This window comes from Arachis stenosperma, chromosome 10 (genome assembly GCF_014773155.1).
Source record: "Arachis stenosperma cultivar V10309 chromosome 10, arast.V10309.gnm1.PFL2, whole genome shotgun sequence".
Classification (NCBI taxonomy): Eukaryota; Viridiplantae; Streptophyta; class Magnoliopsida; order Fabales; family Fabaceae; genus Arachis; species Arachis stenosperma.
In genome coordinates this window covers 89,392,923-89,403,859 of record NC_080386.1, presented here as the reverse complement: position 1 = coordinate 89,403,859, position 10,937 = coordinate 89,392,923, and the positions used below count along the sequence as shown (strand labels likewise).

The 10,937-nt window shown below is 35.6% G+C and overlaps 1 protein-coding gene across 4 annotated transcripts; it reads left to right on the top strand.

Moving 5' to 3' along the window:
* Positions 1-1,313: 1,313 nt before the first annotated feature.
* On the top strand, positions 1,314-8,412 carry LOC130957904 (GTPase ERA-like, chloroplastic). 4 transcript variants are annotated; one of them, XM_057884746.1, is made up of 11 exons: positions 1,314-1,599; positions 1,723-1,822; positions 2,327-2,756; positions 3,890-4,035; positions 4,614-4,754; positions 4,824-4,937; positions 5,043-5,168; positions 5,925-6,023; positions 6,209-6,310; positions 6,560-6,640; positions 6,827-8,412. In XM_057884746.1, the coding sequence occupies exons 3-11, from the start codon at positions 2,396-2,398 to the stop codon at positions 6,911-6,913; spliced, it is 1,257 nt and encodes a 418-aa protein (XP_057740729.1). In that variant the 5' UTR covers positions 1,314-1,599; positions 1,723-1,822; positions 2,327-2,395; the 3' UTR covers positions 6,914-8,412. The 4 variants fall into 4 exon arrangements, with proteins under 4 accessions (XP_057740729.1, XP_057740730.1, XP_057740731.1 ...); XM_057884747.1 differs by having other exon boundaries at positions 1,314-1,604; XM_057884748.1 differs by lacking the exon at positions 1,723-1,822 and having other exon boundaries at positions 1,314-1,604.
* Positions 8,413-10,937: the final 2,525 nt, after the last annotated feature.

The window sequence follows — 10,937 nt, the reverse complement described above, 5'->3', positions numbered from 1 at the left end:
GTGAAGAAGAGAACTGCTCCAAACTGAAGATCCAAAGGCCCAAGACTTGAAGAATCAACTAGAAGAATAGAAGAGTAGTATATATAGGAGTAGCTTTGAATTATTTAGGGAGGTTGGAAAGAGTTCTGAAAGGAAAAAAGCATTACTCTCTATTTTTTACTTTCTCTGCTCTTCTAGTTCAGAATGTATTCTCCATCTTTGTTTTCATTTTTTAGAGCTATGAACAACTAAACCCATTTCATTGGGTAGGGAGCTCTGTTGTAATTTGATGGATCAATACTAGTTTTCTTCATTCTTCTTCTATCTTTTCTCTTGATTTTACTTGAAAGCTTTCGATCTTCATCCCATTGGGTAGTTATCTTGGTAAAGAAACTATTCAAACTTGGATCCCTTCTGAACCTTGAAAGAGGAATGAAGAGATCAAGCTAGAAATGCTTTCTCATGCTGGACCAAATTTGGTTTGGATGGATATGTGACTATAATCCTCTCAAAACTTGATTTGGGAAATGCATGTGGTATAATCAGTGACCACACTTCATCTCTTCTCATGAGCAATTGACCAAGGAATTGGCTATTGATCAAGATTTGAGAGATTGAATTGCAAGAAATTGTAATTCAATCAATTAAGATTGCCAAGGAGATCAATGAATGCATTGATTGAGGAAGAGATGAAAATGAACTTGATCCGGAGAATTGCAACATCTCCTGTGCCCAATGAACTCCCCAATTCTGATCTCACCCATTCTCTTTAATTTCTGCGTTTATTTTCATGAGCAAACACCCCATTCCCATTTACAATTCTGCAATTTAATTTCAGTCATTTACTTCCAGTTCTTTAATTCTAGCATTTACTTTTCCGTCATTTACATTCCCGCCATTTTATTTTCTGCAACTCTCAACCCAAATTCTGAATTCGCTCAACTAGAACAATCTTCAAATTAAAGTTGCTTGATCAATCAATCCCTGTGGGATTCGACCGCACTCTATTGTGAGTTTTTACTTGACGACAAATTCGGTACACTTGCCGAAGGAAATTTGTTGAGAGACAATTTCCACCTGCATCAATTACTCCTCTATTTTTTGCAAGTAGAGAATTGTGTGTTTTATTTCTATCATTATTAATTTAATTTTAATCAAAATTAATCTTATAAAAGCATACTTATATTAACATTAGTTTTCAAACATTAATCCAAATACCTATATAGTAGTTTCGTCTTTTTGTCAAACTAAGATCATGGCTAAAATATAAGGTTTTTTGTGTATCAAAAATTGAATCTTCTAAAAACCAAAATGGATAATTTATTCCATTTATTTTTCAACTGTTTTTCGGATCATCCCACCACCTGATCCTAATACTCTCACATACCCCCAGTTTCACTCCCTCTCACTTGACGGTGACTGCATTGCCGTGCTCCCTCTCTCTCTCTCTCAGTTAGCCAACCATAACCCTCATCACAGCTTTTTCAGCTTCGAGGGGAATTCTGTTTCAGTCTTCGGCTCTCATTCTGCTCCCCTCGCTCCATTTGAGTCGTTCTGGTCTCGTTCTTCTCTTGCTCGCCCTCACCGCGCGCTACCCGTCACTGGTTCCTGTCGATTCTGGTAAGGTTTGTTCTGCTAGCTTTTTATCTTGTGATTTTCTGAATTTTCATGTGTAATTTTCTTAATTAATGATATTTGTGGTGTCTTGCTAAGATGTGGTTGTTAAATACTCAAACTGTGCAGTATCTTTAGTAAAATCTGTTCACGAACGCAAGAACTATGAGAGAAAAAGGAATGTCTTGTTACGGTTGGAATTAGTGGTCTAGCGGCTCTGAAGGTCAAGGTATTGATATTGTTTTCAATTTGTTATTTTGGGTGTGTTCTGTTAAAGTGAATTAAGGTGTATGCTATTGTTTTGATTTCATCTTAATTCTTGACTTGTTTCAATTTCATGGATCGAAGCTTGTAGATTTCAATTTCATGAAGAATCTTGATGACAAATTTTTTGATAAAACATTATATACATCATTCATCATATGGAAACATTCGGACAATATCTAATCATTTTGCTATGGATATATATGTCCGTTAATGTTATTTATGTGCGTATAGTTTAGAGCTGTAAGTGTTTTTTTTTTTACATTTCGCCAGCCTAAGTTTTCTGCAGTTATCACTGGTTTGCTAATTTTTATAAACAGTTGTTATAGTTAATTTTTTAACACTAGAATTCAGGGTACATTGATTTGCCACCTATTTCGTTTAGCTTCTGCATGCATTTTGCTTTCATTCTTCCCCCTTGTGCATCAGCATTTTTTGGAGCTGAGAATTCTTATATGAAAATATGCAGGTTTCCTCCCTGTTGAAGAGTTCTTCAAACTTGAGCAATATTGGCAAGGTGTGTGACTTCCCTCTAATAATGGAGAAACTGTCCTTGCAGCAGCTATACACACTTCCAACTACAACCTCAACTCTTCCCATTCCGCAATTCCTCTTCCCCTTATTCACAGCCCCAACTCCCTTCCCAACCGAATTACACTCCCAAAGATGTTGCAGAACCACCATGCATCGTCCATTTGAAGCGTTCCCCAAGAGACAAGACCGTGCTTGCGTCAGTAAACAAACACAAGCAGAAGCAGAAGCAGAGGAAGAATCTTCTTATTCAGATGATGATCTGTCCTTCTTGTCCCTCAGCGAGAAGCCTGATAGGAACATGGCCTTGCTTGACGATTATGAGGCCGACGAGCTCGACTTGGATTTTGGCCCCAATCACCGAAGCGGTTCTTCTCTTTTCCTTTAGGTTTCATTGTGGGTTCATTTTAAGTTGGTTTCTGTAAATTGATCAATATGTGGCCTGGCATACATTAACTGTGTCAAGTTCATATAGTTAATCTGCATTCTTATATTTATGTTGATTTTTTTGGAAATTGTTAGGTCCTATGGACAGTTGAATTTAGGGTGGGTTTTAAGGTGAGTTGGATGACTTTTGAAAAGAGTACTTATTTCTTTATCTTTTTTGGTAAAGATATTTTCTTTTAATTAGAAAAGCAATTTTGTGTTTAGATAGAAAAAGATAAGAACTCTTTTTTAATAGACAATTGTTTAAAATAATTTTTAAATTTAGCTTTTTTAGAAAGCAACATGTTGCTTGCTTAGAATTTTTTTTAATTTTTATTTTTTTAAAATATTATATCTAACACCTTTATAATTAAGTAAGTACTTTTTTAATGAAAAGATGTACTTAAAAAAGCTAATCCAAATGGGTACTTGGTATTGCTTATTAGAGAGATACTTTTGCATTATAAATTGATTCTTTTTAATCGGACACCAAAAGCTTATATTTTGGCTCGTTAACAAAAATACACCATGAGCACCAAAATTTAGCCACCAATATCAAATTTTGATAATTGTGAATCCTTTTTATTATAAATGTGAATCTGGTTTAATTTCTATATTTTCATCGAGGTTGATATATTCTTTATGAAGTTTGATTACAAATATAAATCTGGTTTGATTATAAATGTGATTTTGATTGGTATTTTTTGGACATTATGAGCCATTCAGTATCCCTATATGGAGAGGGTTGATGGTGGTTAATTTTGGGGAGTTCATGTAGCACGCGCTTTTGTTATGCTTTACCAAACATAATTAAAGCTTTCAAAATGCAGCTGTTGAAAAATATTAGGAGCTCAGCAGCTCTTGAAACATCACAGCAATAACAAATCCGTCCTTAGTGGATGGGCACTCATTTGTACTGTGCATTGCCTTGCATGATTATATCAAGGAAAATAAAACAGAAGAAAACTAAAAATTCAGATTTTCAGATGATGAGCAGTTTATTATTCTAATCTAGTTGTTTAAATTTATACCAGCTTTTGCATTTCTTGATTTGGATGTGTGAAGGTAAATGCAGGATATGTGGCTTTACTTGGCAAGCCAAATGTTGGGAAGAGTACACTGGCAAACCAAATGATTGGCCAAAGGCTCTCAATAGTTACAGATAAACCTCAGACAACCAGGCATCGAATTCTCTGTATATGTTCTGGCTCAGATTATCAGGTTTAATTTAATCATAGCTAATTTTCGTTTTTCATTTGATCAGCTTGTCTATTTGGTTCCTTGTTGCTTGTCATTCATGGCCCTTTGATTTTCGTTATATTCTCTTGTCCTTTTCCTTCTACCTCTACTCCCCACAACAATTTGCCAGTTTCTTTTGTTTTGAGTGAAAGATAATTCACACACCTGTAGGATATTATGAATTGTCTGCTGGTTATGTTCTAAAATCATAGTGATCTTTGTGTCATTTTGCTCTATATTATGCAAATTTGAATGTTTTTTATTGGCACCTCGTCATGGGCTTCAATCTATAATAAGATTACTGGAAAAAAGGGCATTAGGTAGATGGAGTGATTGAATGAATTGGTGTAAGATAAATGGATCAAAATTTGTTTTAATATTCTTTAAATTTCATAAGTTCAACCATCAAACTCAAGTTATCAAGTCCTTTTTAATTTATTTATCCATTAATTGTTACCCATGGCAATAGACTAATAAATATACCGTGTTTGTCGTTCTTAAGGGATGTGTACTAGCATTCTCTTTTACCTTCATTTATCTGATCACTTAATCTCTTGCAGATGGTACTTTATGACACACCTGGCGTCTTACAGAAGGAAATGCACAAATTAGACTCAATGATGATGAAAAATGTTCGCAGTGCTGTGGTAAATGCTGACTGTGTGTTGGTCCTTGTTGATGCATGTAAAGCGCCTGAAAAAGTATGGTTCTTGTTTTATAAAACCAATTTATATGTTTTCTTCAATTTCTAATTCGCTTTTTGTCTTTAGATTGATGAAGTGTTGGAAGATGGAATAGGAGACCTTGAAGAAAAGCCTCCAACTCTATTGATTCTGAACAAGAAGGATCTTATCAAACCTGGTGAAGTTGCAAAGAAACTGGAGGTTGGGATTCTTCAATATAATTGTGTTAGCTTATATAAGTTTATATACTATACTCACATAGGGATGTTTTTCTGCTGTTCCATGTCCTTTTCAAATTCTTTGTAGTGGTATGAGAAATTTACCGATGTTGATGAGGTGATTCCAGTTAGTGCCAAATATGGTCATGGGGTTGAAGATGTCAGGGACTGGATACTGTCAAAGCTTCCCAATGGACCAGCTTATTATCCAAAGGCAAGTCAAATATCAAAATTTCTTTGCCTCGTTCAAATTTCCATACTTGCTTCATCATTTTTTCACTTCACTTCTAGCGTGTTCGTTTGACGCCAAAAGAGCTCTCTCTTCTGCTAGTCCATACCTATCTTTGGAAAGTAGGTAAAATGCATTTGTGTGTATAGAAGTTCTAATGAGTGATGAAGAGTAAAGTGAAGTCAAAACTAGCTTGTTAATTTGAATAATTCTGGTTATGTAAATGAACGTAACTGTCTTAAATCTGCAAGTTGGTAAGATATTACAATTACAATTTAACTAAGAATATTTTTATCTAGTAAAAGTTAAGAGTGGATTGATGTAATTAAAAGTTAACAGTTTGGTACATAATCATAATGGTATAGGTTAGATATAAAGTTCCATACACGTAATTATTGACAGATTTTAGTGGTGGCTGTTGTCAGTGCCTACTGTTTACAGGCAACCAGTTTGCACTTTGCAGCTAAGTACACCTACATACTGACTGAAATAGACCCTTTATGGTAAAGAATAGGGAAAGGAAGCATAGGCTTGTAACCATAGTTCAGATACTACAAATATTGTGAAAATACTGCATAATTGCAATCCTCTGAGGCTCAAATAGATAAAGTAGTGTCTTTTAGCTACAAAATGTAGCACAGCTCCTCCCTTGCCATCACTAGAGCATTCTGGTATGCTGCTCATGACAGGTTAATTTTTTCTTATACCTTCTCCGCTCTAATGTTGTTCCTGAATTTGCAGGACATTGTCAGTGAGCATCCAGAAAGATTTTTTGTGGCTGAAATTGTTAGAGAAAAGATTTTTATGCAGTATCGAAATGAGATTCCGTACGCATGCCAGGTAATTTATAAAGGGTTTATTTTGTTCGTGGACTGTGGTACACCTTCACCTCCCAACCCTGCAAAATGGAAAACAAGATAGACAAGGAAAAGAGGGTTTTCGGGTTGAAAAAAGGAAGGAACAACCAAGTTATTATTATAGCAATATATATTTAAAAATATTTTCTTAATTTTCAAATCATCCAGGTAAACGTTGTAAGCTATAAGACTCGGCCAACTGCAAAGGATTTCATACAAGTGGAGATTTTGGTTGAGAAAAACTCTCAGAAGATAATTGTTATTGGAAGAGTATGTCACTTACACTTGTAGTTCAGCGGTTCTGACATATATGCACTAGTTTTGATTTGACTTTAATTTCTAATATGAGATCATAGTCTCCGAAAAAGAAAAGAAGTTTATGCATGTTTAGGCATTGACACTAGACATTGCTTGCAACCAAAAGTGACCTGTAAATTAAATGAGTGTTTATGCAATGCATTATAAAGGCTGAACAGTGACCCACTGACCCATGTGTATGTTGCCTGTCAACTACAACAGGAAGGAAAGGCTTTGAAACTGCTTGCAACAGCTGCTCGCCTTGACATAGAAGATTTTCTACAGAAGAAAGTTTATCTTGAGGTACTTACGTATATTATGATCAAAGTATTACTTTTGCGTGGTGCTTGGTTGAACTCGGACGTTGTATTTTTTACTGCTTCATTAACTAATCTTGATCTTCAATTAGTAGAGTGGTATAATCAATGTGCATTTTTTTTCCCTTTCTTGTTGCCGGATAATATTTACCTCGAGGTGATGTTTGAACAGATTGAAGTGAAAGTCAAAGAAAATTGGCGACAAGATGAAGGACTTCTTAATCATTATGGTTATGGGGGTCAGATACGTGTTATATGACCCAAAGAAGCAAATTTATGTTCGTCAAATATTCCTTGATGTGTAAGATATGATCCCTAGGCGTCGGTGCCACCAAACGTAATATAATTTTGATTGACACTAACCCCCCTTCCCCACTTTTCTTCTTTCAAGTTAAACCAATTTCTTCAAACTAGACTAGATCGATCTGGCAAAAAATTGGCAAAATCGACGGTAAATCGGCAAACTGGTTTGTTCAAATTTGGGGAAAAAATATTCATTCAATTTTATACCCCAACAAAAGTGAAGCAGAGCGATGAGTGGTGGTGAGAGCGGAGGCGGGGGAACTGAGGGCAAAACAGAGTGAGGTTATTGGCTCCACCAATGGAAGAGATAAGGGGGAGAGTGACGGGGGGAGTGCACCAAGTACTACGGAGGGTGGGCAAAGGGCATCTAATGGATTAAATGAGGATTCTTCGAAGAGTTTTAGAGTCTCCTTTCATGACAAGGTTGTAGGGGGATCAATTCCGCAACCCATGGCGACAGATGAGGCGTTGGCGGGAAAAGGCTAGCCAAGGTCATCGACAAGCAAGATGATGCATTGCCTCCCAGGGTGATTTGCGCAGAAGAGGGGAAGGAAATGCTTTCCAGGGCATATCAAGACGCTATCGTCATCAAGGTTTTGGGGAGACATGATCTATAAGGCTCTCATGCGCAGACTGAAGAGTGTTTGGAGATTGAAAGGAGGCCTATATTTGTTAGATGGAGGATAGAGAGAAAGAGTTTATTAGGACCTTGGATATTAGCGGGTCATATGTCGTAGTGAAACCCTTTACGGTTGATTTCTGCTTTATTAACAATGGTTGAATATACGGTACTATGATGAACAGGCCATGAAGAGAGTCACTTCCGCCATTGGAGTCCCTGTCCGAGTCGATCTTGCTACTAAATCAGCAGAGCCGGAGAAATACGCAAGAGCGTGCGTGCAAATTGATCTAGGTGTACCTATTGTGCGTTTGGTGGAAGTTGATGGACGAAATTTTAAAGTAGAGTATGAGAGCCTTCATTTGATTTGTAACTATTGTCTATGTGATGGTCATGTTGGATGTGATTGTGAGAATAAGAAGCTGGACGAGCTTGCAAAATAACAAGCATGAGGAGCATAGATCAATGGCGACAGTGGAGACATCTAATACTGCTGCGGAGAAGAATGTGACCAGGGATGAAGTTTTCTTGTTTGAAGGACAACAATCATGCAAACCCATTCCTAATATAATAATGCTTGAGGATAAATCCTGAGTAGGTCGCATATTGCATGATAATAGGGGAAGCGAGTCAATTGAATTCAAAGGAGGTAATAACGGTGAGTTTTAGCCTAAGCCTCCTAGAAAGAGGCTAATAAGGATAGGTTAAGTATAAAGCTTTAATTTGATAGGCTAATAAGTATAAAGCTTCTCTGCCACAAATTGATTGATGATGCTGCACTGCTGCCATAAGGTTTGAGGCAGAGGATAGGTTAAGTTTTTTTTTTTTTTTTTAGACTGGGGGTTAGGTTTTGTTTAATTGGTTTTTTAGCATTTGGACTTGGGTAATGTCCAATTGTCCATAAGCCAAACAGATAATTTTTTTTTTTTGCGAATTATCCAATAGATAAAGCTGTTTTTCTTAATATCATCAATCTTAAATTTTCTTATGAATAAAAATAAGACTTGATTTGTATACAAAAAAAAAAAACTTAATTTTTAATATTTATTTTATTTTTTTGTTTTTATCATAAGATAAAAAATTTTAGATTGATGTAATATTTTAAATTTGGATGATATTTTAAGATTTATGTCATACTATAATTATATTTTAGTGAGTATATTTATTTTTTATTTATTATTTTATTATAAAACAGTTTTTTGGTTGAACTAATAGTTGAACCGGTTGAACTAATAAACCAACCGCTTAAACTAATAAACCGATGAATAAGTAATTAAAACGATTTGATGATCGGTCTGGTTTTCAAAACTTTGATTTTGACACATATTGCTGCTGAGACAGAAATGTTTGAAATTACCTCTTGTTTTTTTGAAATTGTTTTTTTTTTCAAAGAATTTTCTGGGTTGACATTTGGATTGGTTGGACATTTGGCCAAATTTTTTTTTCATATGAACAAGTTTACCCAAAGATAAATGCTTTCAACCATGTTTAGATCCGAAAGACGTTTGAGCAAGGTTCTGAAAACCGAATTGATCATTGAACCACTCTAGTTATTGGTTCATTGATTTATAGGTTCAACTAATTCAATCGTGGTTGAATCGAAAAAACTGTTTTATAATAAAATAATAGATAAAATATAAATAAATACATTAAAACATAATTATAGTTTAATATAAATTTTAAAATATCATCCAAATTAAAACTACTATATAAACCAGAATGTTATGATCTCATTCAAATACAAACTCAAGTCAAATAATAAAAAACAACCAACTAAACATAAAATGCCAACATCCAAGTTTGTCATCAATCATATTTATTCATATTCACAATTTTATCACATTCATTCATATTCACAATCCCTTGCCTTATTCAGCAGCACAAAAATTGAATTCAGTGAAACCATTTAACCACTTGAAATGAAAATGACAAATAAAACACATGCTTTGAGAACATCAGCAACAACATCCTCTGCTGATTTTGCATACTTCTGATATTCATAAACAGTGGCCATTACATGTTACGATTTAATATTAGGAAGGGTACTAGTTATGCCCATTAGAATTACTTAGTCTTTTAAGAATATAGAAAAGAGACTTTTATCAATGTATTAAAGGAATTAATGAATTGATATTGAAACTTGGTTTAATTTGGAGTTTCTCTCCCTAGCTAACTCAAAGAAGGAGTTCTAACATTGGTGCTCTCGTTGAGAGGTTTCTTCCATTTTTCATGGAAAAATAAACAACTCAACAATTTGAAGATATATTTCCAATATTCGATGGAAAAGATGGTTATGGATGGACACCTGAGGAGCAGAAATCCATAGAGGTGGAAAGAGGTTTGAAAGGGAAAGCTCTAAGAAGGTTTCAGTTATGGAAGGTGCTCAATCCATTTGCCAATTTGGAAACATTTGAAATTGCGTTCTATCATCGCTACCAATTGGATGTGCGTCCAAGCTTGCTAGAAATTTGCTGGAATGAAGTTGCAGAATGAAAAATTGAGTAGGAAGAGATTAAAGCTAGACTAAGGCAACAATAGCAACCACCACAAATCAATCAAGAAGCAACCAAATCTCAGCTATCAACAGAACAAGACTCGCAGTAGCATCAACAAAAATTCAAGAAAAAAAAAGAGGCCAAAATTGATGCAAATTCAGATTCAACAAGCAATTTAGCAACAAATCCAACAACAGATCACAAATTCAATTTCACAAGATCAGTTCACAAATCAATAAGTCCAGAATATGAAATTGACGAAGAAGAAGAATTAGATTTCAATTTTGAATTTCAACCACAACAACAATAAGAATAATCAAACAGAAATTGCAGATCAAGCACGAATTCAAAATTCAAATCCAGAAATTCAATAAAAAATAACTCTAAATCCTCTAAATTCGGAACATCAAGTACGCTTAGAGACAATTACAAAGAAAATAGCAGATCGCAACAATAGTGGGAAAATCATAATAACTTTCAAAGATATATCATGGGGTCTTCAGCAGCGGCTTTTGGCGGGGGTGACTTCTCCTCTCTTGCAGCTTTGGTCTCTCTCGCTTCCTTCTTCACGTGACAGCAACGACGATGGCTTTGCGCAACTCCAACAAACCCTAGTAGCAACGGTGATGGATTGGCAGTGATGGAGGCACAACGGCGACGCAGCAGAGGCTCCCTCCTCCCTTGCGGTGGCTGCGATTTTCGAAGGCTAACTTCGCGATGATTCGTGGCTGTGCAAACAGTGCTAGCTGACGTTAGCACAACAGAAGTTGTGACGACGGCGGTGGTTGGACAGAAGTTCCACCGGAAGCTCGAGGTGAGTCAGACTGAAGACGTGAGATGTGAGAATGGAGGCTCAAGAGGAGAGG

What these genes read in the sequence shown, in the direction of transcription:
- LOC130957904 (XM_057884746.1), top strand. Translation starts at nt 2,396, where the DNA reads ATGGAGAAACTGTCCTTGCAGCAGCTATACACACTTCCAACTACAACC. An exon ending in TGGCCCCAATCACCGAAGCG is followed by an intron (nt 2,757 to 3,889) that starts GTTCTTCTCTTT and finishes AGGTAAATGCAG; the next exon opens with GATATGTGGCTTTACTTGGC. An exon ending in CATGTAAAGCGCCTGAAAAA is followed by an intron (nt 4,755 to 4,823) that starts GTATGGTTCTTG and finishes TTTTGTCTTTAG; the next exon opens with ATTGATGAAGTGTTGGAAGA.